We start from the raw sequence: 27,493 nt of genomic DNA, 5'->3' as shown, positions 1-27,493 counted from the left end.
AATTTTCTCTGTTGCTGAAAAAGCTTTTACTGTTCATTTTTTCAAGACATGTTTGCTTTCCAAACACCCTTTTTTACATTCATTCATTTCCTAAATTTCTACTTAAAAAGCTCCTCAAGAGCTGTCAGGGTCCTTTTTGAAGTATTTTCTTTCTTTCTATTTGAGGTCTCCGTCTAAACTCAGGGATAGTGCAATTGCACGGTCGGAATCTTAGAGCCCGTGAGCCAGTTGTTCCCAAACTTTTTCATGTCAAAGACCCCTTAGACCCCCATTTGGTACGTTTTCGTCCCTGGGTCCCCCCATCTGATAGGGCTTTTGCTTTTAGATGTTTTGCTGGGGATCCCTGGAACCCCCTCAAAGACCCCTAGGGGACCCTGGACTCCACTTTGAGAAACTACTGCCCTAGACCACCAACATTTCCCTCCTAAACATCTATTTTTTGAGCATTGTGAGACCAATATGGCTTTTGCAGCTCACTGTTCTCTCACAACAAGACTATCAGAAAACAGTTTTGAACATTTCTGAATGTATGAGACACATTTATAAACAATAAAAACAATCTAACTTTTTGTACAGTGTTTAAACATGTACAGTGTTTAAAAGGGAAGAGGGTGGAAAGTGTATAGAGAAAGAATATGATCTGTCAGAGTGAATCTGAAAGGTCCTAATTACTGTGAAGTGATCCCAGCTGTTGATCTCTGTTAGAAAGCCAGCAGAGGCGTTTGGGTTCCCAGCTTCTTTCTTTGTTGAGACTGTGTTGTGTTGCGTTATGTGGCTTCTGATCGTCGTCGGTGTGATGACAGGTACAAACTTAAGCATTGAAACTATATATTCTTCTAAAAACAAATGATTATTTAACTCTTTTCTTTTTGTGTAGTTGTTGGTGGTGTTCCCATACATCCAACCCAGGAGGCCACCAGTCACGCTCCAGGTTGGTGTTTACTGGATTGATTCTTTTTTTCTTTTTACATTTGCTAAAATATACAAATTATTGATGAGGAATTCTCTGATTTCCGTAGATAATGGCACTGTTGCTTCTATGCTTGGTGTGTCAAAGCCATCCACTACAGAAGCTTTAAAAGGTAGACTGTTTAATACAATCTGAACATGCAACAATAATGAACTTTGTTACTAAAGAAATTTCACTGGATTTCTCTTTTTCAGTTAGTGTCGTCCCCTCAAATAACACCCATGTGACTACCGGTAGTGCTGCAACAGGTTGGTGCTTATCCGTTTTTAAGACTTTACGTTTAATTTTGTGTATAAAACCATGTGATTAACTTACTAGATTTCTGTAGGTGTGGTTGTTGTAATGCTGGGGCCACAGCAACACGGTGCAGAAACCTTAGAAGGTAAACTTAAAATGTTATACATCATAACAATAATTGAATGGATACAATGTACAACAACTGTTTATATATTTTTGTATCCTGTCAATAGAGCTTCAAGGAGACATGGCTGTCTATGAGGGAGACATTTTGATGTCGGTAAGAAGGGAGGACTTTTTTTATTTTTTTTAATTTTCTTTTCTCTCCACATGGCTGGAAGAAAGCTGCTTAACTTGAGTTTTTTTTTTTTTTTTAAGACCTGAAGAAATATTTCCAACGTAGGGGGGGTGGAATAAAGAAATGTGAACAATTTGGCTTGTATGGTTTATGTTAAACTAGAATGTTTTCTAAATGTTGGCACTAAAGGCCTAGAAATGCGGTGTATGTAGAAATGTAGCGTTTATAACCTAAGTCCCCTCCACTCAAATGTGTTCCCTATAATTATGTCCCCTAAAATGTCTGACCTTGGCTATACTGACTTGTATCGGTGCAAAATTTGTTACTCGAGCGGTTTTCATACTCAGAAAGCAAACCTGTCATCGTTGCTGTCAGCCACTGCCAGTTACAAGCTAACTAACAAATAAAAGATGGTAGCTAGACTTACCATTCTGATAACGTCTGCTATTTGCCGGACTCCTTATCGGAGTCTGGATCTAGATCAACGAAGTGCTATGCAGGCTAAAGCCTGACATTGAGCCACGCGCCGGCTGTCTGTGCGTTGCTGGTCTCAAACAGCTGAAACTGTCAACTTCTGAGGTCAATTTGGATGGTAGAAAAAGGCAGGTTCTGCTTGGTTTCTTAGGTGAATGATTGTAAAGATTTACAAAGAATATGTTTTACGGAATTCACTACCTCTAACTGGGATGTTTTGGGACCGATTGGCGGGATTGCTTTAGACGAAGTACACGTGGCGATACACTGGTAAGAGCAAATTGCGTTTAGCCATTAATCCAGCTAATTTAAATAATTATCGTTACTGTATTGTGTGAACAGTTAACTCATTTAATATTGTATGTGGCGTTTTATTTTGCGGGGTGCAAAAGTTCCTTCCTATTTTGCAGAGCCACAGTCACTGCGTCTGGAGCTTAGCAGCACAAAAGATGATAGAGTGTGTGTGTGTGAGGAAAAACAAAACTAACCTGAAATGTTTGTGTGGTGTAACCAGACCTTCTTCCACTCGTGGAGGTAGGCCTGGCAGTGCGAGACTAGGGTCTGACTGACGACGGGTTCAGGACGGATCACAAGCGCCTCCGGTCTGAACCCGCCATGAAGCTCCATGTATGGCTTAATCTAGTTCTAGTCATCTTGATGCACACTTAATGTGGGGAAAACCATGTTAAAGGAAAAATATTAATCACAGCCCAGTATTTCTACATACTTTTAAAACATGTCTGGAGGTGGACTTTAAATGTCTGAGTTTGTGTCCAACTGGTAATAACCCCTACATGTTGTGACTGTCTAAACTGACAGGAAGACAGGAATGCTGTGGAGAGCATCTGGTTGGACGCCATCGTACCTTACACCATCAGCAATGAGCTGGGTGAGTTGTTATGGTTGTAACCAGATCAAATGCGTGACTGCTGCTATTATGATGACGAAACGGTTTCTGTGTTTTCACTCCCAACAGCTCATCAAGAGTTGAAAATCCTCCCCGCCTTCAAGATGATATCAAAGGTCACCTGCATTCGCTTCATACGACACACCACAGAGTCAAACTCCCTCCTGTTCAAAAGTGGCAGTGGGTGAGAAATGTTTCTGTGAAACAATCAGTTCAACCAAATTGCACATTTTCTCTTGAGGTATCTAGCCATGCAGAACCTTTTTTGATTTATAACTTTGTATTTCTTCGAAATCACAATTTCGAGGAAGTACTTTCTTCATGGAGCACTTTTTAAAATCCAAATTACTAGTGTTTCACATAGGGAAGCTAATTAACACCAATCACTTTTTTTTTTGATTGTATAATAAAACCAACTCCTGTAATATAAAATAATAATAAGAGAATTCAAGTAAAATCAAGATAAGCTTATAACATTTACTAAGATCTTCTGTTTGTCTCTCTAGCTGTTCGTCCTATGTTGGTTGTCAGGGAGGTGTCCAGACGCTGTATTATGGCAAGTCATGTAGCCTGGGCAATCTCTGCCATGAGATCCTTCATGCTCTGGGGCTGCATCATGAACACACCCGCGAGGACCGGGATCAATACGTCAGTGTGCAGTGGGAGAGCATCATCCCAGGTAAACGCTTTACTTTTTCAATCGTAATTCCCTGTTTGAAGAAGAAAAAAAAATCTGTCACCAAGTTGTTTGTACATTCTGCAGACTTAAAACTAGAGCTGTTCTGATACCAGTATCGGGAAAAGCCTCCGATACTGCCTAAAATGCTGGTATCTGGGAGTACTCAAGTTTACCATGCAATGTAGACCCAAAGAAAATCTACTTAAGTTTTTTTTTTTTTTTTTTTTTTTCCCCGTTATGGCTGACTGTCAAACTGGATAATAAAAAGTTCTACGCCATATTTGTATGTTTTATAAGAGTTCAACCTGAGCAGGCCGTACAATGATGATAGCAATCATAGCACACCCTTACAGGGATAGTAATATACAGCTGTAAAAATATGACACACTGGGATCGGATCGGTCTTCGGTACCGGCCGATAATTAAAGTTCAGGTATCTGACTATATCTACTTAAAACTGCTATTTATTTATTTTTTTGGGACAGCACACTCAGTACTGACACACTGTTTTTAGGTTAAGGCTACTATGCAAGTTAATGTTCTTTTTTTAGATGGCTTATTAACTTTCAAAGACACACAAATTAAACCCAGATGTGCTTTAGATTTTAAAGATTGGTATGAAACATTTGGACAAACTGTATTTTCTGCATGGCTATAAAAGGCCAAAGCATGATAAATCATCTGATTTTTATTTAAAGGGAGAGAAAAAAACTTCATGCTGAAAAATGGAGACACTCAGAACCTGCCTTATGACCTCGAATCCATAATGCACTATGGAAAGTAAGTCCTAACCCATAATTTCTTTCTCCTACATAAAGAAAAATGGTTTTAAATGTTTGAATTGATTTTTGTCCTCAGTGGCTAATCCTGGACAGCTTTCATCTGTAACTGCTTAGTTAAATAATGACTTGGAAGTGCTGTGTGTGACTCAATTACACACGCACATATTTAGCGAGTATTCTGTTGCTGCAGGTATTTTTTCAGTGTAAATGGAAGTCCGACGGTGTTGTCAAAGCAGACGGAGGTGGTCATAGGTCAGAGAACACATCTCTCCAACCTGGATATACTGAAACTCAACAAACTCTACAACTGTGGTAACCATTTCCTCACTACATTTGTCATCTCATAAGTACTGTACGTTCTAACAATGTAAACGGCTCAAACTGCATGTTTCAATTTAAGCAACGTATTCCAATAACACTAAGACATATTTCTTTTTGCAGAAGAGGGGAAACATGAGTAGGCTGGCTGACTGCATTTGCTATGATTTAATAAAAATATTAAAAAATCCTGCTCGGTTTGTTCTTTCTTTAAACATACCTGTTTGCCTAAGTACATCAAATTAAACCCTATGTGTGGAACACCCAATGATAGAAATGGTCTGCTCTCTTCACAGAAGCTGAGCAACAGTGGCAGGTCTGCACCAAAGTTTAACGTTATTTGTTCTATCTCGTTACATGTCTTAACTCTTTGGGTTTTTTTTTTTGTTTTTTTTAATATCAAAATGCCTCTAGATGAGAGCCCGGAGCAGCAAGAGAAAAAATTCTGGTGACTTAAGTCGGAGCTATTTTTGTTTGCTATTGATTTGACTTAAAATGGTGAAAAAAAGGTGCTTTGTTTCTTTTAGGCTCATTTACACGTGTTCTAGCACTGATTTAAAAAATCTTTGAAAAAGTCATGACAGTAATATTGTATAACATGCAAAGGTACCCTGGTTTAGAATGCATGGACAAATGAAAACTCACCTGGAAGTAAACCATGAGTTTAGTCATTTAGAGCATGGGGCAATGGTGCACTTTAGCCTCTTGTGGCTGAAATCAGTATTACAACAAATGCTAAGACTGGTCTGTGGGGGGGGGGGGGCTTAGAAAAATAAGTCTGGCAAAAACTTTCACCTGTTAAAAGTAAAATAATTTAGATGAGGTTTAGAAAATGGATACATTTAATTTTTTTTCTCCTCCTGCCTCTCAGGGCTTCCATACTTTTTGTAAAACAAATTTTTGACTCTTGACAGACGCTGAACTTGGAAGTGGTTGCATACATTCGGGCTGATTAGTGTAGCAGCCACTAAATGTATCTGAACCCAAGCAGGTAATATCCAAAGCTAAAATACAATGACTTTTTTTTTTTCTTATCCTTTTTGAATTCACATTCATAGTCTATTACTTTGAAGACGGGACTGTATAACATTCCTCAGAATTAAATGAGTACAACAGTTTCTCTCTACAATAACCGCAGGCATATAACAACCATTGTTCTGTACAATAAGCGGCAGCACAAACCTGGTTGACCGTAGCAGCAGTGGGTCGGTTTGTTTTGTCTGTAGGAGGAGCCACAAACAGACTGTACACTGTGAAAGAGTCTCGCCCACTCTACCTTTCATTTACCTGGCAGAAAGGACATAAGACTATTATAGACTACTATACACTAGCTAATGCTATCAGCATTCAAAGGTAATACAATTCACATTCTTCAACAACAACTAATTTGAGTATTATTGACATTTTAAGGAATGGGAAGTTCCTGACTAACATATTCTAGTACTGTACTATTGTATGTTTTAGTGTTTCATTGATAAATGAATCATTTTCAGTGTAAAAAAGCTCTGAAATAATGTGTAAACCATCTATTACTTGCATTTGGACTTTTTATTGCAAACTTAGGAAGTTTTTGCGTTTGTATCATTATTGTGCGTGTGTGTGTGTGTGTGTGTGTTAATCTAAATCTTAAATGCAGCACTTTTTCTTCCCTTCTAAATGTGTTAAGATAATGAAGTTACAGAAGTTCACACATTCCATTTGTCTATTAGTGAACTGACACACTGAAGCTTGAGTGTGATCGCTCTGTCTGTGCAGGTGGTAGACAAAGTGTCAGGTTTATTTTGGGCTTCTCTGATTTACCACGTTAGCTCACACACAAACAAGGTTCTGTAAGACCAGCGAGGAGATGAACTGTTGAACTGTATATTTGAAAAAAGTAGCTCAACATTACTGCCATTAGCCCCATTCGGACGGGATTTATTTTCTCTCGGGGGAGACGTGGGGTGATTTTAACCCTGTGCTGGAAGGTACTGGTATTCTCCTTTGAGCCCAGTTTTTGGAGCATACACTACTGGTCAAAAGTTTGGGGTCACTTAGAAATTTCCATTCCACTCCATTATAGACAGAATACCAGCTGAGATCAGTTGACCCTCCTGTTTTTTTAACCAGGGCAGCAGTTTTCAGATTACATTATGTGCTTACATAATTGCAAAAGGGTTCTCCAATGTTTTCTCAGCCTTTTAAAATGATATCAGATTAGTAAACAGAATGTGCCTTTGGAACATTGGATGAATGGTTGCTGATAATGGGCAACATAGATTTTGCGTTAAAGATCATCCACTTCTTTCTACAACAGAACCCGAGAAGCCTTTTGCAATTACAGTACGTAAGCACATAATGTCATCTGAAAACTGCTGCCCTGATTAAAAAAACAAACAATGCAACTGATCTCAGCTGGTATTCTGTCTGGAATGGAGTGGAATGGAAATTTCTAAGTGACCCCAAACCTTTGACCGGTAGTGCATATTTGTTTAAGATTATTTTTGGGTTTGTATTGCCTTTATTGGATAGGACAGATTAAGACAGGAAAGTAGGAGGGGGGGGGGGGACATGCAGCAAAGGGCCACGAGTTGGAATTGAACCCCGGGCCGCTCCGGTAAGGACTGAGCCTTGGTAGATGGGGTGCATGCTCTACCAGTTGAACTAGCAAGGTATGATACTGAAGAAAACGTAAACATATGATGATCCTCAGGCAAGTTCTGAAGCATCTTTTTTATATGATGATTTCTACGAACGTTTATTCGTGTATTGGAGATATTGACATCCTCTGGAAATGTAAGTCACACTGAATGATATCGATATGTGTTTTCATGTCTGGGTGGTGAGATTTGACTGAGTTATGATTCCGAGAAGGAGTGTGATTTTTTTTACTCAAATTCATCTCATGCAGTACCTTTTGAAAGCTTATCAGTGATCGACGGTCCACGTTTCTCTTCGATATCTCTGCTGCATCTACAGTTTACGATGCTGCATGGCTGCGTCACTGGTGTTCAGGCTGCATGACAGAGGTCCAGAGGTGGTGAGGGAGGTGCTTCTGGAGCGAGGATGGAAGGAATACGACCAAGAAAAGTGCGAGGAGGAAGACTGGAACCTCTACTGGCGGGGCTCTGCATTTCGCAACTCAGAATATCACAACCTGTTGCCATGGCAGCGGCTCAACCACCATCCCAAAACTGTTGGCATCACACGCAAGGTGATGATGGTCTGACATATTTAACTTTGTGTGTAAAAGAAATGCTAAGAGTTTTCGGTGATGATCGACACCAGAATAATCTGTGTGTTTGTACTTTCTATTACGAGGTGTCAAGACTTAATAAAGGATAAATTACTAAGGAAGTATTGCCAAAAGAAGAATCTGTTTTATGAATACACTGTGGCTACGATTTGTTATTGCATTAATCTAAACTGATATATAAATATCCTTCTGTTGAAAGTCAATCTGTTTTATAATCAAAAATTTGAAAAGTGTGTATACCTAAAACTCCGCTCTAGATTACATGCATGTCACCATTTGAAGTACTGCATAAGAAAAGATTTTTACAGTGTTTATCAAAGCACATTTGCAAAAACACACAAAAAAAAGTTTTTTTCTTTCTATATAAATGTAAAAAGTAGGTCTAGGGCTGACTGTTGACCGGTGTGCAGCTAGCCCTTTTTTTTCATTTATTAATCTGTCACTCGACTAAATAATGCTGCTGTGCAAAGTCTTTCACTTTTCTATGTACTTTTCTCGTTCTGTTTTGTCTCGTTCAAAACCTAGAAAGTTGCCAAACAGAAATCGGCTAGGAAAGGGATTGTTCTTTTCAGTTGAAATAATCAATCTAAAAGAATGATTTTGTATTTATTTTGGAAGGACTGCTTGGCACGTAACTTGAGGAGAATGAGAGCCACGTTTGGTTCAGCTCTCTACGACTTTAGTCCCACCGCCTTCATCCTCCCCAACGACTACACCCGCTTCCTGTCTGAATACAACAAACTGCGTCTGACCAGAGGGCTGTCGGCCTACTGGATATGTAAGCCTGTGGATCTCTCCAGAGGCAGAGGGATCTTCATCTTTGAGGACATTAAGGACTTGGTCTACGACTGCTCTGTGATCGTACAGAAGTACGTCAGTAACCCTCTGCTGATCTCCGGCTACAAGTTTGACCTGAGGATCTACGCGTGTGTGAAGAGCTTCCATCCACTGACTGTTTACGTTCATCAAGAAGGCCTGGTGCGTTTCGCCACCGAGAAGTACAACCTGTCATCGCTGCATAACCTGTACGCTCATCTCACCAACACCAGCATCAATAAGTTTGGTCCCTTCTACAAAACCGAAAAGGAGAGAGTAGGCCAAGGATGCAAGTGGACCATGAGCAAGTTCAGGCATTTTCTCCACAGCCAAGACATCAACGAGCTTCTTTTGTGGCAGAGGATCAACAGCATCGTCACTCTGACCCTGCTCACCATCGCTCCCTCCGTCCCCTCCTGTCCAAACTGTGTGGAGCTGTTTGGCTTTGACATCCTGATTGACGTCAAGTTCAAACCTTGGCTTCTGGAGGTTAACTACAGCCCTGCGTTGACTCTAGACTGCCAAGCAGATATTACAGTGAAGAAAGGGCTAATCGGCGATCTGATTGATTTGATGAACTATACGTTGATTGACAGCTTGAGAGAGAAGGCCTATCAGAGACGAGGGTACACGCAGCCTTGTTTCCATGCTAACCACCCCTCACATGTTTCAATACCTGTGTTGTCAAAGTTTAAAGAAACCAAATTTCAGAAGCGAAGAACTGGTAGCCCATCCCCACAGACACTCCCTTTGATAAAAACGCTTGAAAAGATGAACCAAAGGCAGTCGAGACAACATGCTTTTGTAGCCGACTACCAAAGGCACCTCCCCCCTGTCGACTTAGACGAGACACATGCATCCAGGGGCAGAATAGTTGACACCACAGCCAACAAAACCCGCACCGACAGGAAGACCCTAAACCTGATACTCAGCCCACATTCAAGGACAAAAGTGTCAGTGGTAAACAGACAGACGTGTCCAGCTCTTGCACCGTGGCTGGCGGACAACAGGAGTCCTCACGTGTCTGGGGTTACAGACCATGACGACACTGAAATAGAAGCTGAGATGGAGCTCGCAAGAGAGACAGACGTTTCCTCTTCGATACGTGATATCCCACACAGGGGGCTGGGATTCAGACGGTCAAAGCTTCCGAACATTTACAGGTATGTACAGTACTAGACAATTGTAATTTAGATGTATTGTTGTTTGAATGCAACATGTAGCATTACTAATGCTTGTCTACAGGGAAGATTGTCACCTGAATTTAGGAGACATTTCAATCAAGTATGCATTAATGTATTAAAATCATCATTATTATTACATCATTCTTCGTTTCAGTGACAACTTTTAGTTTTTCTTGACTTAAAGGTCCCATGACATGGTGCTCTTTGGATGCTTTTATATAGGCCTTAGTGGTCCCCCAATACTGTATCTGAAGTCTCTTTTATATAGGCCTTAGTGGTCCCCTAATACTGTATCTGAAGTCTCTTTTATATAGACCTTAGTGGTCCCCTAATACTGTATCTGAAGTCTCTTTCCTGAAATTCAGCCTTGGTGCAGAATTACAGCCACTAGAGCCAGTCCCACAATGAGCTTTCCTTAGGATGTGCCATTTCTGTGTCTGTAGCTTTAAATGCTATTGAGGAGGAGAGAGGGGGAGGCAAGGTGGAAGGTGGGGGTGTGGCCTTGACCAACTGCCACTTTGCTCGTTTGAAAGCCATGATTTCTCTCTCTCTCTCTCTCATGGGCGGGCCAAATTCTCTGAGCGGGCAAAGCAGAGAAAGGGGAGGTAACCTTCCTCCTTATGACGTCATAAGGAGGAGATTCCAGATCGGCCCATCTGAGCTTTCATTTTCTCAAAGGCAGAGCAGGATACCCAGAGCTCGGTTTACACCTATCACCATTTCTAGCCACTGGGGGACCATAGGCAGGCTGGGGGAACGCATATTAATTTAAAAAAACCTCATAAAGTGAAATTTTCATGCAATTTGGAAGCTTGGCCAAAGACAAAGGTTTGTGCATTATGTTTAAAAACTACATTTCAGGACTTGAAAGTGGTAAAAAAAATGATTGAGCAAAAATACCACCCAATTCCAATCATTCATATAGCATAAACAAATGTTGTGAATGTTTCACAGTGGGAGTCACCGACCAGTAAAGATGGAGAGAACAACAGCACTAAACAGACAACATATTCCTCCGCTCAGAGTTGGAGACTTTATACGGACTTTCCCATTTAATACAGCCACTCTGAGGGCCTCGCAGCATGAACTGGATGTCAAGATAGTCATACAGGAGCTCCACAGGGTCACTGCTCAGTTGGCTACATCAGGCAGGAAGTTGAGGAGAGAAGAGGAGGAGTTGAAGAAAGATGGCGAAGAAGACTTTGATTCATTGTTGTGGGGGCCAAAGGAACCTCCATTGCTCAGTCAATTCTTCAAACCCACTTAGAGTGGCATTTTTCTTTCTTTCTGGATTTGTTGCTAAGCCCTGACGTTTTTCCTTAGATTATTTTTTCAGATTCTGTTACAAATTTATCTAATCTCTTCTGTATGCCAACATATTTTCCCAGGACAATTCACAAAAGGATTGTGCATCTTTTTATTTATATAGCGTCAAATCTCGATCAAAAAAAAAAAAAAATCCAGCTCCTCTGGTACCGCCTACAGCCTGTAATGAGATTTGCAAAAATCCACAGCTCCCTGTTCAGATGCACCAATCAGGGCCGAGGGGGGGGGCTAACTGCGTGTCAATCACTGCTCATGCACGCATTAATTCTCCCTTGTGGGGGGAGGGGCTTAGGAGACCGTTTTGGGCTTTAGGGGGGAGGGGGGGTACTAAGAAGTTGTCGACGTTCAAATTTTTTGGATAAGTCCTGAATCTTCGCAATCCTACTTACGGCACCTTTAAATCTACAATGGGAGAATATCTCTAATCCACCAGAAGTATTTCCTCACAGCAACACACACACACCCACACACACACACACACACACACCTCTCCGTCTTACATTCACACATATGAACACATACATTAATTTAAAATGTCAGATGATAACTTTGTCCTTTCCCTTGGTGCGTACTCTGCCTGACGCGTACTTGGTTTCCTGATAGTCTTAACTGTCCCATCAGGATACTCCCTCCTCTTGAACTGGGAAGTGTGGATTTCTGTCTGACCGTTGGGGAAATCAACCATCTTCTCACTTAACCTGGAAGAGATGATGATCCAGAAAGCAGATCCAGAAAGGCTCCTTTTAGGCTCAGTACAACCTTTTCTTGAATAACATAACCACAACATTTTAGCAAGTGCTTTTTAATGCTTCAGTAAAATAACGTTAAAACATTGATATTAATTGATGATAATGTTCATTTTACTGAAGGGGGGTGGGGGGCATGCAGGGAGAAACATGAGAAACTATTACATAGATATAGCGTGAGGTAAAAGCTTGAGGTTTATATCGATTTTTTAAAAAACAACAGGAGTTCGGCCAGTTGATTTGGCCCGCTCACCAACACCGTCAGCAGCTAGAGCTGCAGCAGTGGCTGGCACACCTGTTAACCTGATTGCTGCAAATGACATGACACACACATTTTCAGATTCAGTGTGACTTACACTTTCCGAGGATATATTATCTCTAAGGTTCATTGTGAATAAAGGTCCATGACATAAACGTCTGCTAAGAAATCATTGAAAAACGATGCTCCTGAAACTCCAGAACTTACCAGACAATCATCTCTTTCACTTCCATCATTTCTCTGCAGAATCAAAGTGATAGTTGTCTGTACATCCATGAGTACTCAGGTGTAATAGGAACTGCTAAAAGCTAATTTGGCATACTTTTAATGGTGCCTATTTGAAAAATCTAAACAAATACAGTCTTTAAAAACAGGGCTCGAGTTGTAGCCCGCAGCTATTAAACTAAATGACTCCTTCTCTCAATTTTGCTTGAGTGGGGCCCAACCTGTCAGACAGAGAACTTTTCCCAATAAAAAGATGCAATTTTTTCATGGGCCAGAGAGGGTGGGGGTAATTCATTACACTCTCATACAATGTAGCCAAACTTTGTTCAAACCCAGAGACTTATTTTAAATTGTAGCGGAGAGCCCAAAGTTTCCAAACATTCCATATATGGAAGGAGGAATTCTGGTAAAATGTGTGTATAAAATGATGCACAAGACAATTTATGGAATGGTGAAGCCATAAAAAAACACAGAGACTTGAGGTTTGGATATTTCACTTAGTGTAAAAATCATATAGCTTATGGAATACAGAACATTTTACTGTCAGATAGTGTGGAGTAAGATGATTGTTCCATCATATGTTAAAGGTTTAAAGGTGCTCTAAGTGATATGATGCGTTTTTTAGGAGGGGGAGGGGACGGGATGAAGAGCGAGCTTCTTTCGAACGTTCGAACGTCAACACGAAGTAACGTCACCCAACATCGCTTAGAGCACCTTTAAAGTCAAGTTCTTTCTGATTACCTCATGGTGCACTGACATTGTTAATTTATGAAGAAACCTGCTACTTGCCACTGTAATGACAGCTAGTCCTCCTGGGTTCCACTGACTTCGTGAGCCTGCAGACACCCTGAAGCTAACTCTGAAATAAAGCAGTGACTTCAGTCTTACAGTGAGAGGTGAACGATGGTGCCATCGGGGAAGATTGTCCTCTCGCTGCCGTCAGTCTCCAAATACTTGATGGTCTGGTCTGGAAATAAGATCTCTCTCCTCCCCCCAGGGTGTCGCTTCTCTGTTACAGAAGGGGACATTTTTATAAATGAAAGACTATGAGCTGTAGTCATATTTTCACAAGTATATATTACATATCACAAACTTTTTTCCATTTTCTTTAAGAGCTGTTAACCAACAGTAATAAAATAAGTTTAAATTGGTTCAGTCTGTTGTCAGTTTGTCAATAAATCCTAATACATCTAATATATATAATAAAGATTAGGTAGATTTGTTTTGATGTTTTCTCTTGCAGAGTCAATCAACAGTACTTCAAAATGTTCACCTGAAATGAATACAATGAGGTTTATAATGAGATTTAACTCAAGTATGAATTAAAATGTTCATAAATATTCTTCCTCTAGCATATCTTGAAAACAGTCCATTTAAACCTGCAATAACAGATTTTTTTGGCCACTTAGGGCAGCGGCAACAAGTTGTGAACAAAACATTGATACATCATCACCTTTAAAGTTTATATGGCAAACAGTTACACATTCAGCAGTTATGTCCGATATTCTCTCACTTTTAGCCCCGTTTTTCATCTGTACCAACTCCTGAGGGAAATATCGGTCTCTTTAACTGCTAAATGCTCCACTACGTTCGCCAGCTAGTCTCTGACCACGTCCGTCTGCTGCTGAGCAGGTAGCGTGGTTTTCGAAGCTTTTTGGCTGACAACAGCTATCTGCTGCGGCTACAAATGACGCTATGAGAGCGGTGAGAGTGAACCAAGACAGTTAAATTGTGGGCAGGACAGGTGAACAATGTATGAGCTCAAACTATAAAAGCTCTGTAAAGCCCAGGAGAGCTGCAGATTTGAGAGATAATTCTCTGTTGGTTACACGTTCTTTTCACAGTCATTTGACACATTGTACTGAGCATAGGCGCCGATACCGTGGGTGTGCCGGGGCTCGAGCACCCACGGAGAATACCGAGCACCCACGTGTGCCAGACTGCCAGTAGGCTACATACGTTTTAAAAATAAACATTGCAGTTGGTGCAAGTAGAGCGTCTGTCATAGTGTGATTGGTTATGTCGCTGTCAGTCCCCTGCTCCATATCCTATCCACCAATCACAGCGTCTCTCGGATGAAAACGCCTCTTTAGTGACCCCGCTCCATCCCCTCACTATACAGTGCGTGTACGAGCGTTCGATAGCATAGTGGCGGTCCGCCACGGTAAAATTTCCAGCGCCACGGTATCAGAAATAGGGCAGACGCACAACAGGGTTTCCGCTATGTACACCGCGCACCACCGCTCCTTCAGCTGTTTATGAAAAGTCATAAACTCGTCGCGCCGTCTGCTCTACTGAACTCAAGCAACTGTCATCCGCTCTCTCTCCCCCTAGGGTGAGCAGAGCAACTGGAACAGTGACAGGACGTCATCACTCGCAAAGTTATGGCAACCAAATAAACAACAGGGCGAGTACTACTTCACTCAATAAGTGATTAACAGCGACGAAAGCCGCGACATGAAATCCGCACTCACACCCGTGAAATATGACGGCTACAGTTTATTGGAAAATAGCATTGTGGACACTGAAGTTGATACATTTTCTGTTTATCAGACCCCAGATGAGACAAGAAGCTAATGTTAGCCACGCTGCTGTGATGGCCCCTCTGCCTCTGACTCGCCGCTGCAGGAGTCTGTGTGTATTCCTCCGACACGCTGTAGTAACGTTACTGATTTAAAACCGTTTTCCAGGTTAGTGGGGGTGCATACCGCTCAAAACCAACATGCAAAATGTAGCTAGTAATGTTCACTCAGCGTTTTGTTTGTTGTTAAACAAAACAAGGTCAATTTTTTGTTTTATTGTCCCGTTTACAGGGACATAAGGGTATGTACCTTTAACTAAAATGACTTATCTTTGTGATCATTTCCTCTGGTTGGATGATTATGAAACATTTGAGTTGTGCTTTAAGAAAGGAGCCTTTTTTGAAGCAGATTTTTTTTGCCAAGCTTGGGAGAGAAGAAAGAACACTTTGTTAAAGAACGAGCTTTTACATAACTTATAATTTTGTATAATGTAATGGGGAAATGTTTTTGTAATGTTTGTACATTGCAACTGAAATGTTGGTGTCTTATAAACACATGAGGGTTGGGCACTTTGTGTGCATGACACGGAAATAAAGAATCAATAAATCAAAATATAATCCATCAATATAGTCGCTTTGAAGATGAGGAATATAGAATATATAGAATATAAAAAGACGTGGCCGGGTTGGTTTGGTTGGTGGAGCGGGCGCACATATGTAGGGGTTTACGCCTCAATTCAGCGGCCGTGGGTTCGACTCCGACCTGCGGCCCTTTGCTGCATGTCATTCCCTCTCCCTCAGAGGAGTTCCAGAAGACATAACAGTCTTCCAACAGATGTAGATTTGTCAGTCACTATCTTACCAATCTGCTTGTTGTGGAAGTGAAGGACCTCCAGACCATTTGGGTGGGTGGTGTGCGTTGTCTGTGAACCAGCATAGTAATACACCTGCAACACGCCACGCACAAGTGATCCACATGAAAAATAAAGACATGACTATTAACATCATCATTTGACAAGTTTTGATCAGGTCAACGCGGCGCAAAAAGGCAACCAGCCACACAGCTCACCACTTTCCCATCATCCAAAATGTGTTTGATGTCTCCATTGAAGAATGTGACCGTTTTGGGCTTCTGGTCTGCAGAAGTTACTTTCCTTGTCCCGTCAGTGAAAGTCACCAGGCTGCACCCGTTAGAGAGAAGCTGCTCCATCTCGGGAGATATAGAGATCTTCGTCAGTACAAAGTTGTCAACATGGGGGGTTGAGTGTCATCCAGTTTTGAAATGAAAGATTTCAGTGATTTAGAGTCATTTCTACAAGATACTTCTGCAGGTAATCGTGCGTTTGATTTCTCGTTTCTGAATTATGTTGAGAAAATGTACATCTTTAATAGGAAATTAAGTTTATTATTATTATGATTATTTAAATCAAATATTAATAATATGAATCCCTGAAAGACCTAACACTTGATTTATTTAAATTTCAATGTCTTTTTCTTTTCTTTTTTTTTTACATATTCTATTGACAACTCAACGTAACCCTTTAGGTTGGGAAGGTAAAATCAAGTTTGGGCAATGACTGGCACAGGGAGCATATCGACTTGCACTGCATGAACATGTAATGAGCTCAGTCAGTGCTTTGACACCATCTATTGTCTGTCCTCATAAATTATGGCCTGGGGTGCTTAAAAACCACTTAACAGTGTATTGTATGCTTGAACAATTTGATACCAACAACATTTACACAGCAGTAGAAATGAAATGGATTAATGGGCCAGTAGCTTTGAGAGTTTGAGGACATGTTTTGCAGAACATTTTTTTTGTATTAACAAAAAATATTAAGACGGTATTAAGCGAAGACTTTTGTTACATGGAGCTTGATGCATTGACTGTACTTCTTTACAATAAAATGATGTCTGCTTTGGATAAACTATATTGAAAGGGAAGAATAATTCAGGGTAAATCATGCAGAAAAAAAATGGATAAAATAGGGAAGATTCCATGTTGATATAAAGAAAGAATATGATATAAAGACCATGAAGTAGGCCTATATTTTACCTCTGTCTGACCCTCCTGGTGTAGTTTGTGTTTGTGCAGTGCATCGGCCGGCCACTGGGCAGCACTGTGGAGTAACTAAGGTTCTTCCTCAGCTCAGAGGTTTCTGTGATCACCTCCTCCAGAGCAGCGCACACACGCACACACACACACACACACACACACACACACACACACCTGTAGACATAGCTCTGTATGACTTATGTGTTGACTTAAAGAAGTGGGCGTGTGTTTGCAAATGTTTGTACAGATTTACGCCATGCTGTGTTTAACCGCTCTGCATCACACCTGATGACAAGAGTCTCAATCAGGAAAAACAGCAAATAGTTTCAAGCTAAATGACGTCAAATCGAAAGTGACAGCTATGGTGTGTTATTCCAAAACTGCCCCGGTACTGATAAACTAACGTTCCCAGAACTACTTACTTAAACTATTTTCATTTTTCAGCTGAAACATAATCATGATATATACACTACTCACAAAAAGTTAGGGATATCTGGCTTTCGGGTGAAATTTATGGAAAATGTAAAAAGTTCAAGCTACAGTGGTGTTATATCATGAAATTAGGGCATTTAAGTAGAAGCATGCAATGGTGATTTCCTCATCTCAAAAAATGTATTGAAACAAAAGCCAACGACAGTGGTGCGTATACCACAACAAAAAATGTCAATGTCTCAATAACTTGTCATGTGCCCTTGAGCATCAATTACAGCTTGACAACGACGTCTCATGCTGTCCACAAGTCGAGCATGGCATCCCACTCTTCTTGAAGGGCGGCCCTCAGGTCATTGAGGTTCTGGGGTACAGCATTACGGGCCTCAACACGGCGACTCAGCTGATCCCATAGGTTTTCTATAGGATTCAGGTCTGGAGAAAGCCCAGGCCACTCCTTTTGAGGTACCCCAGTCTCCAGCAGCCGTTCCCTAATGATGCAACCTCGACGAGCTGGAGCATTGTCGCCCATGAAGATGAAATTAGGCCTGTGTTGTTCATGCAGGGGCACAAATACTGGATTAATGATGTTATTCAGGTAGTATGGGCTTGTCACTGTACCATTCAGAAAGTGTAGGGCAGTTCTGTATTGACTAGACACACCTGCCCACACTGTGACACCACCACCACCAAAGGGTCATCTGGTAACAACAGTGGCTGATGCATAGCGCTCTCCTTGACGTCTCCAACATCGTTGGCGGCCATAATTTCTTCTTAACGTGAATCGACTTTCATCAGAGAACAGCACTGAGGCCCACTGGTCCCTCATCCAGCAAGAAGATGACGCCTATGCCAGGTACCCTTGCAGGTCGTCTAGCACGCAGACCATGCTGATGTAAACGGTTTTGAATGGTCTGACGTGACACTTGGGTGCCTCTCACCTCCCTTAAATGTGCCTGGAGTTGAGTGGCATTCATCATCCGGTTCCGCAGGGCACTGTTCACAATGAAGCTGTCATCAGTGTGGGATGTGGCCAATGGGCGTCCACTTCTATGCCTTTCTGTGACTCTTCCAGTCTTTCTGTATCTCTGTTGCAACCTGCTGTTGTCACTCTGTGACACTCTAAGCTCAGTGGCCACTTCTGAGAACCGTCACCGTCTGAGAACATCCTGTTTGAAGCCTGGCAATGGCGAGGTACTGTTGATCAATTGTTAGGCATGGGCGTAAATCTGATCTAACAGTAAGGGGGGACAATAAACATAAAATTTCTGAAGAGCAATTTTTGAAGAGGACACAAATAATACAGTCACAATTATACTCGTAGAGGACATGTGTTCACAGAGGAAAGCCTTTATACCATCATTAGTGTAGCATGGAGACTGTACCATTATCCTTCTTTTCAGTGTTTCTCTTGATTCAATAAAAAAGCTGACTAAATTGAACGAAATATTCTTCTTTAAAATCATGTATTTATTTTTAAGTTGTTTATAATCAAGCCACAAAAATACCTTAAAACATGACTTATTTTGAAAAAGTGTCCCCATATAAAAGAAATACAATACTTTTGTACAGTTGTTAAATTAGCTGATCATAATGTAAATTAGTGAGCTACTGGTAAAGCTCATCTGCTAACCCTGACAGACACACACATCCAAAAATATGAACTGAGCTCAACACATTGCCTGTGACATAGTGACGTTAGTATTTCCATAAGCACCCATTCTTATAAAGATGTTACCAAATTGTCTTGATATGAGGACTTATTGTACTTACTTGGCGTTTTGGTGTAAGCCTACTGAAAAAGGATCTTATGTCTGTTTTTCTTTTCTCTGTCATTTTTAACAACAACACAAATCTTTAACGTCAGATGTCTAAATATGAGTTTGGTTCATAGGTTCACCATGCAGTCATAATTATAAAATGATCTTGCGTCCTCCACATAAATATTAGGTTTCTTCTGGGACAGAGGATATATATTTAACTGATCAGCCACTTAACTTCATATTGAGCAAAACACAACTGTAGATCTTCAATATTAACCCTAATATCAGTTCACACACATAACGTTAGGCTTATCGCCGTGGTAATGTTAGTTGTAGTGGGTGCATTTCTATCCAACAAGCTAGGTAACGTTACATTATATTACACTAACATAGCAAACTTTTTTGTCATGACTAATTCATTAATTACTCAGCATCATTTCTATTTGAGAAAAGAAAAACTTCATCTGATGTTTAATGTGAATAAAACAGCCTTGAACCGCCTACTTACTACATTCCTGTCACTACCCGATGTGACTGGGAGTCTAGCGCAGATCCTACAGCATGCAGTGGACCAAACCACTGTGAGGCAAGGGAGGGGGGACTCAAAATGTTTCTAAACTTAAAAAGCATTTTTTGGGGGTTTGTATTGTTTTTCTGCTTACACAGATATTTTAAGTATACATCATTATGTTATATGTTGAGAAAATGTACATCTGACCCCCCCGACCCCCCCTGGGATTGACGCCCTTGTTGTTAGGTGGGATGGCATCCCATTCTTCAATCAGCATTTGTCGCAAGTCAGCCAATGTGTTTGTGTTGGTCACTCTGGCACGAACAGCACACCCAAGCTGATCCCACAAGTGTTCAATGGAATGGGGTTGAGGTCAGGACTGCTGGTTGAAGAATGGGATGCCATCCCACAGCAGTGTGTGACCAGGCTGGTGACCAGCATGAGGAGGAGGTGCCAGGCTGTTGTGGCTGTGTATGGTTCTTCCACATGCTACTGAGGCTCCTGTTTGTGAAATGAATAAATTGTTCAATTGCCAATATGTCTTGTTTCTTCAAACTTCAATCATCCAATCCACCAAACACCAAACGAGTCAATGGCAGAATAAGCTGTTTGGCATTGCTCATTCCACAAATGCATGTTCCTTACAAATGGGGCACCATTTGTAAGGGAACTAAACAAGCTTTCCAACGGTATAAGATTTATTGCCAAAAAAACTGTTGCCACAAAGAAATATTCTACCAAACACAAATTTCCTTACTTTTTGTGTAAGTTTATATTGGATTGATTTAGTCACCATGATTAAATCGTTGTTCTTAACATTAAGAGGTGTTTCTTCAACTTTATTCTTACAACTTTTCTATAGAGAGATGTTGCTGTTATTCAGCATACCCTCATTGATATAAATTTGGGTTGACAAACTAATAGACACACCTCAGTCAGTATCATGCAGTACAGTTCAACAGTACAACAAACTGCAGCCTAAAAAATATTCATAATGAATCAACAAGTTACAAAAACTGAATACTATAACCTTCATGAAAGGAGGATTTTTTGCAGGACTGCATTCGTTTTAGCAAGGTGTACCTAAAAAACTGGCAACATAGTGTATGTGGTGGTCTAGTTTAGCTATGCTAAGAGACATATGAACTTATTTTTTTGGTAAGTTGGTTACCTCAGCACAGAAAAGTGGCACATATTTCTGATCTGACAAGAATAAAAGCTAACTCAGACTTTTCCCAAGACCTCGTGATATCAAATAACTCAGTCTATTGCCAGCAGCTGTTGTTTTGTAAACTCTAAAACATCATTCGGTGTGTAAAAGAGGAGATAATAAAGCTGACATTGAATTATGTCAGCGAATATACTATAAGGTAAGATTTTCCATTTCTCTTTTCAGGCACCATGCAACTAAAGGTGCTTCAAAAACAACCGACACCTACTGTACAGCCTTGTTTCACGTGTCCTACACATAAACACTGTTTGCACAGTACTCCGTCGGTATGTTCAATTTCTAAGAGCTGTTTTTCCCACGCCTCCTGACATTAACGGTCAAAGCGGCAACGGTAATTGTTTCCAGTATGACAAGCAGGTGAGCGGCATCAGAGAAAAACAGGCAGCAACTTGTCCCAGCCTGTTCCAGAACCACAATGTAATTAATAGGGAAAATAAAATAGTGTGTCACAGAGTACGAATCATCAACATTCTTTTTTAGTTATTCAGGTATATTCAACCTTAGTCAAATAATGACATTATTATCATGTCATATCAGGTCATTTCCCAGTAGCACCCTGCCTTACATTCATGACACCGTCATCACCACCGGTGAGGTGCCCTTGAGCACAACCACTGAGGTGTCCTTGAGCAAGGCCCTTAACCCCAACCAGCTCCAGTGGAGCTGCTCAGTGGCCAGCAGATCAGACTGTGGTTGTACTGGGCAGCTTCCAGGTATGAATGTGGAACTGTGTGAATATGACAGGTCGTCGTTGCATAAGAGAATTTGCTCTCAATCGACTTACCTGGATAAAGGTTTAAAAAAAAGAAATCCTTGTTTTGAAAGACTGAAATGCTATTAAATAGCTTGTTATCTGCCAAATGCAATATAACTTGCAACACTGATGGTACCAGTTCTCCAACATCTAATCCATGGCTATCTAAAGCCACATTTTCTCCCACCAATAACTGACCTGGACTGCCCTGGTTTCCAGTTTGTGCAGACTGTGTTGGTTTCTCATGTCCTGAAGTATCTCTGTTCTGTCAGAGAGGATGTCATTTCCTTTGCAGCCTCTCTTCAGCTCATCCGTCTGATCCAGTCTTTCTCTGCATATAAACAGAGCAACTTAGGAAATAATGCAAACATATTAGAAACAATGAAGCAAGACAAAGAGTCCACAGTTTATCATGTTCGCCATCTTAATTTAGCATGACAACATTAGCTTACTTGCCCTGAACCCAAAGTATATCCGAGGCTGATGGGAACAATATTAGATTTGAAGATAGGTCATAAAGTATTGGACAAATTAAACATTTGAGCTGACGATGGCATTAAATAAAAAGGTCAGGGGATCAACAATTCATCATGAGGCAACATGAATGTCTGTACCAAATATCATTTAATAGTTAAACAGGGTCTTTCAAGGACTACAGTCTCAAGATAACTTTATCCCCCATTATTGCTGTCATAACAATCTAGTAAAACTGTTTGGTTGATACTATGACTCTGAATTAAGCTAATTGGGAAAACCCCCCACACTGTACCACCACATTCACATTTCACCTACATCAGACCATATGCCAAGAACCGGGGTGTTATATTTGAAGGCAATCTAAGTGTTAATTCTGTTAAACCATCTCCATATTAGGCATCTGATCATCAAAGAATCATTCATGCACTAACAGGGAAGTATTCAGGGAAGGTTCACGGAGAGGGAGCCTTCTCTTTTGCAGGAACGCCCTGATCATATTCACACAGCTGCACACATTCATACCTGGAAGCTGCCCAGTACATCCACAGTCTGACACACTACCCAGATTTTATCCTGTCGGTCTGGGGATTGAACCGACGACCTCCCGGTCACAAGCTCGCGTCTCTAACCTTTGGGCCACCACTGCCTACCATCCAGGCTGGATTACTGTAACTCCCTGTTTCTGACACTGTTTCTCAGGCTACAATTTCCCACTTACAACTACACCGCACAAGACCACATCACCCCTGTCCTTGCATCCTTACACTGGCTCCCCGCTCATTTCAGGATAAACTTCAAATTCTTCTCCATGATCTCGCCGCAACATATACTGTATATCAGAACTTCTCACTCCTTACAGCACCACCAGACCCCTCAGATTTGCCCACCAGGCCATGTTGGCTGTGCCGGCTATTTTTAATCATGTTTTATTATCTACCTATGCACATTTGTCTTTATGCTTCTATACATATGTATATATATTTGAAACCCCACGCTATTTTATGTCTCTTTTAGCTTAAGATAAACTTTTGAATACGTTTTTGCACAATACGAGGACTGTGGAGTTAAGTCTCCTGCCATCATCCACATCAAAAGGGCAAACATTCATATTCGTTATCAAAACTCTGCATTTCCCAAACCACAAGTTTTCTTTGCAGAAAATGAGCATCTATCACACCCACCTATAATGTACTGTATGACAAAGTATTCTTTCTGGTCCCACCCTTTATCCAAGTGCATCAGGTCACAAAATGACCGAAAATGCGCTTAGCCTGACCCCGAAACATGGGGCATGGTGCACACAAACGTCAATAATCTGCATGAAACAGTATTTGGTAAAAAGAACTGAATCCTGGAGGGAACACTAAAAACATTACAATTATGAAAGATTCAAAATCAATCGCAAATATGAAAACCAGACCTGAATATATGTAAAATATATGTCAGAATTACCATTGGAATCAGCCCAAGCTTTATTGTCTCTGTTGGAGCCGGAGGAAGAGGGAGGTGCTGAGGCCTTGGTCCAGATCCAAGACTCTGTTCCCGTTTCTGGAACCCTGGGAACATCCATCTCTCCTCAGCCTCGCTGGCATTATCATCCTCCGAAAGTGGGAATCGTGGAGGCCGAGGCAGGGAGGAGGGGATGGGGGCTTGGGAAACTGGTGACACTGGGAGAGTGGGTAATATTCATCGTCACGGCCACTACCACCGCCAGTCGCGCTTTCTGAAGTGGAATGTGTGGGAAATGTAGTGCGTTTCAGAGGTGTTGGGACTTCACTTGTGTAGTTTGGCGCACAAAGACAAAACGCTGCTGCTGCGGTTGTTGTAGTTTGTTTTTGACCCTTGTCCCCGTTTGAGCCTTTGCTGCTTCCTGGTCTTGACGTGCTCCACTGGCGGAGATGAAAATGTGTTTTTGTTTCATCACAGCCGGTGGATAGAGTTTCAATGTTAAAGCTTGGGACTCTCTCCATGTGGTCGCGAATGGTCTTAACACTAACAATAACTTCCTGATTTCCCCAGGCCCGGGGGAAACTCTGTTGTCCCTCAAAGGGAGGGAAATGTTCAAATGTTGCACTAAGTTTGATTCATACCCAACTAGGGGATGTTTGGGTGTCCGGACAGGTGTGTTGTTCTGCTGCAGGGGTTGTTCCCATAGGTCCTCTGAGGTGGCAACAGATGAGCTCACCGTCATTTTTCTACGAGGTGCTGTGACTCCAAACTGACCTTCCACCTCGTCATCTATTTTGTCGCCAGTTTCACCCATCTTTTCTACATCATGGTGCCTCACCCTTTTCTCTCTAAAGGACTTACTATCTGAGGGTGCCGGCTCAGAGCGTAATTCATTAATTCTGCATTCTGTTTCTCTTGAATGAGAGAAACAGAAAGAAATGAGTCTTTTTTTCCCGAATCTTTGGAGTTTCTTTCTTGGAATTGGCCAACTTTCTCCTCTCTGTCTGTTGTTGCGGGAATATTAGTGATCCGTTTTACTTGGTGAGGCAGAGTTTCAGGTTGGGACACGAGAGGAGTGTTGAAATAACTTTGTTCTAGGCCGCGGACGTGAGCCTGAGCCTGGATCTCTGTTTGGGTCTTCCTCTGGCTGTCCTCAGGTGTCTGAGGAGTATATGAAGCTGAGCAAAAGTCTTGTAAAGTCCCGAACTCAAGGCTATGCTCAGGCTTAAATGTCTCAAGGAAGTTTTCAAGCTGTGTTTCTTCGTCTTTAAAGACTGAAGATGGGGCAGAGGAGCGCCTCTGAATTCCAGGGGTTAACTTCCTGCTGGGCTGCTGCGGGCTGAGGGAAGCCCTTCTTTGGACATCCTGCTGATCAGTGAACTTGAATTTCTGTCTACCCTGGAAATGCCCTCTCCCTCCCGCAAGAAGTAATGTCTCTCTGTCAACCTCGTCTTCCCACTGAGGGTCTGAAAAATAAAGATTGACGAAAATGAATTGAGTCACATGTAGATGTTCATATTGACATTTAATAGGATGCATTCCTCCAGCGATTTTATTTGATTGGACGGGAAAAATGGTTTTGGGAAACTTGTGATAATTTGGGTGTTGTTTTGCCGATGCAAAATTAAGCTACAGCTACAGTAGCTCTGTGATGAAAGCCCTGTAAAATCTGAAACCTGATGGAAAACTTTTTTATGTTTTATATAATGTTACCCAAAAGAATTGTATCCCACTCATTAAAAGAACAGCGATGCAAATGTGCATGTATCCTGTGATACACGTCATTCTTTGTGTTTATTGAGGTTTGGTGATTTGATATGTTTTTTGTAGGGCTGTCAAATGATTAATTTTTTCTTAATCGCGATTAATCGCATGTTTTATCACATTATTAAAATTCTATTATTTTGCATTTCAGAACAGTTTTTAAGTACATATTAACAATGGAAAGCAATTCTTACCAGTGTATCTTGATTGGGACTCAAATGAATGCAAAGAAAGTTGCTTCATGAACTTGACTTTAAGATTTGTATTTGTTTATTATTTATTTACTGTAAACAAAAGAAAAATGTGTGAATCTGTCATTATTGCACAACTCAGAACATGCCAACCGTAGTACGTCTTTAAGACCAGAGTCTTCTACGATGCTGACAGGTCTGCAGTTAGTTGCCACCCATTTTGCAAGAGTTGTAACCTAGTAATTTTTTGGGATTTGGTTTCATTAACAGGTCGGCGAGTAGCACTCTCCAAAATAGTGCTTTGCCTGAGCCTGCTAGCATCAACCTGAGTCACGTTAACTGTAGCTCGTAGGTGGTAGCTCAAGCTTGACGTGCTTCGGTGATATTTGAATTTGGCTTTACACAATGTGCATTTGGCTTTTGACTTGTTTAATGAGCTGTCCAGGAGTTTTGGAAAATAAAAAGCGCCATTCAGAACTGTGTTGCTGCTGTCTTTCTCCATCATGCCTGGCGGCATGCGATTAATGCGATGTATGCGTTATGCTCGGCCCTTAATCGCATCGCGATTAACGTGTTAATGCTGACAGCCCTAGTTTTTTTGTTATTATTTCTTTATGTACCTTAAGGTAATCTAGGTGCAGACTAGTCTCACATTGCCAGACCTTCCTCCACAGCGCCGCAGAGGAGGGTCTGGCTAGTCCACACAGCATTCTGGGATGGGAGAAAAACATTCTCTGGTTTATTGGCATTTCTTTAAATCAATCACAATCGTCTTGGGCGCCGCACGGAGCCCCAGTGCCGCTGCAAAATAACCTCAGGAAGGAACTTGTTTTGGTCGTGCAACAGAAAACTCAGATTGGACAGATAGTCTAGCTAGCTGCCTGGATTTACCCTGCAGAGATCTGAGGAGCAGTCAACCATAGCCCTTATGAATCAACCGGAGTTTAAAATTCCAACACAAAGAAAGCGTCAGGAAACGGACATCCGGCGGAAAAGAAGGACATCCGGCGGAATTTCCGGCGGCAACGGAGCAATCCCGGAAGTGGAAAGTCGTGGATAGAGGCGCCAAATGTCCTACGGTACTAAGAGACACAATGCCACAGTATATATACTATACTATTATGTGGTATACCTGCAGCTGTTTTGGCTCAGAGATTTCATGCACTTTCAGCTGCTCCTCTACACACTCCCCGAAGGTCTCTTCCTCCCTCACAGCAGATCTGATCAGCATTGGTGCCACACATTATATTTGGAAAAGGAAGGAAAATAAAATAGCAAATAATAGCAAAGAAGATTAGTTAAAAGTTGTTAAATATTCCTGTAAGCAAGGCATGGACAGTACAGTTAAAGGAGTATTCCAGATTTTTTTTAAGTGGGTGAGGTACTTATCCATAGTCAGTGTATTACCTACAGTAGATATAGGTCGACAGGCCCCCAGTTTGGAGAAGCCGTAATCTATGCTCTCTTTTTTTTTAAGATAATTTTGTGGGCATTTTCAGCCTTTATTTTGAAAGGACAACAGAACACATGAAAGGGGAGAGAAAGGGGGGTATGACATGCAGCAAAGGGCCGCAGGTCGGAGTTGACCCGGGCCCGCTGAGTTGAGGAGTAAATCTCTAAATATGGGTGCGCTCTTTACCAACTGAGCTATCTGGGCGCCCATATATGCTCTCTTTAAAGCCTCCAGACTCCTTTAACAAAAACATTTTTCCTCGCAGAACATGGGAGTTGCTGGTCTACCGCTGCTGCGATCGGTTTGGTTTTAAGGGTTAGTTCAGAATCAACAAGGTTACACAATAAGACAAACTAACTAACCGATCGAGGCAGCGGTAGACCAGCAACTCCCGTGTTCTGCGAGGTAAAGTTTTTTTTCCAAGGAGTCTGGTGGCTT

General features: G+C 41.4%; 3 protein-coding genes and 1 long non-coding RNA gene across 9 annotated transcripts; 2 read left to right on the top strand and 2 right to left on the bottom strand.

The window, feature by feature from the left end:
* The first annotated feature begins 2,715 nt into the window (after positions 1 to 2,715).
* Positions 2,716 to 4,851, top strand: LOC144533499 (zinc metalloproteinase nas-14-like). 3 transcript variants are annotated; one of them, XM_078274877.1, is made up of 5 exons: positions 2,716 to 3,070; positions 3,393 to 3,565; positions 4,264 to 4,345; positions 4,538 to 4,659; positions 4,789 to 4,851. In XM_078274877.1, exons 1-5 carry the CDS (start codon positions 2,898 to 2,900, stop codon positions 4,806 to 4,808), a joined length of 570 nt encoding a protein of 189 aa, XP_078131003.1. In that variant the 5' UTR covers positions 2,716 to 2,897; the 3' UTR covers positions 4,809 to 4,851. The 3 variants fall into 3 exon arrangements, with proteins under 3 accessions (XP_078131003.1, XP_078131004.1, XP_078131002.1); XM_078274878.1 differs by lacking the exon at positions 4,789 to 4,851 and having other exon boundaries at positions 2,716 to 2,868; positions 2,956 to 3,070; positions 4,538 to 4,766; XM_078274876.1 differs by lacking the exon at positions 4,789 to 4,851 and having other exon boundaries at positions 4,538 to 4,766.
* A 1,057-nt stretch (positions 4,852 to 5,908) lies between these two features.
* On the top strand, positions 5,909 to 13,606 carry ttll2 (tubulin tyrosine ligase-like family, member 2). Of its 2 annotated transcripts, none has more exons than XM_078274846.1 (4): positions 5,909 to 6,018; positions 7,624 to 7,858; positions 8,519 to 9,879; positions 11,848 to 13,606. In XM_078274846.1, the coding sequence occupies exons 2-4, from the start codon at positions 7,637 to 7,639 to the stop codon at positions 11,921 to 11,923; spliced, it is 1,659 nt and encodes a 552-aa protein (XP_078130972.1). In that variant the 5' UTR covers positions 5,909 to 6,018; positions 7,624 to 7,636; the 3' UTR covers positions 11,924 to 13,606. The 2 variants fall into 2 exon arrangements, with proteins under 2 accessions (XP_078130972.1, XP_078130971.1); XM_078274845.1 differs by having other exon boundaries at positions 10,855 to 13,606.
* On the bottom strand, positions 12,013 to 19,567 carry LOC144533474 (centrosomal P4.1-associated protein). 2 transcript variants are annotated; one of them, XM_078274848.1, is made up of 4 exons: positions 17,034 to 19,567; positions 16,047 to 16,187; positions 15,840 to 15,924; positions 12,013 to 13,465 (listed from the first exon to the last, which is right to left on the bottom strand). In XM_078274848.1, exons 2-4 carry the CDS (start codon positions 16,185 to 16,187, stop codon positions 13,341 to 13,343), a joined length of 351 nt encoding a protein of 116 aa, XP_078130974.1. In that variant the 5' UTR covers positions 17,034 to 19,567; the 3' UTR covers positions 12,013 to 13,340. The 2 variants fall into 2 exon arrangements, with proteins under 2 accessions (XP_078130974.1, XP_078130973.1); XM_078274847.1 differs by having other exon boundaries at positions 16,047 to 19,567.
* A 45-nt stretch (positions 19,568 to 19,612) lies between these two features.
* On the bottom strand, positions 19,613 to 26,803 carry LOC144533758 (uncharacterized). Of its 2 annotated transcripts, XR_013503466.1 has the most exons (4): positions 26,735 to 26,803; positions 23,651 to 25,113; positions 21,920 to 22,052; positions 19,613 to 20,237 (listed from the first exon to the last, which is right to left on the bottom strand). It is a non-coding gene; the product is annotated as an uncharacterized LOC144533758 (long non-coding RNA). The 2 variants fall into 2 exon arrangements; XR_013503465.1 differs by having other exon boundaries at positions 19,613 to 22,052.
* Positions 26,804 to 27,493: the final 690 nt, after the last annotated feature.

The sequence above is a fragment of the Sander vitreus genome, chromosome 18 (genome assembly GCF_031162955.1).
Source record: "Sander vitreus isolate 19-12246 chromosome 18, sanVit1, whole genome shotgun sequence".
Lineage (NCBI taxonomy): Eukaryota > Metazoa > Chordata > Actinopteri > Perciformes > Percidae > Sander > Sander vitreus.
The sequence above is the reverse complement of the archived record's forward strand: the minus strand, read 5'-3'. Positions and strand labels throughout refer to the sequence as shown.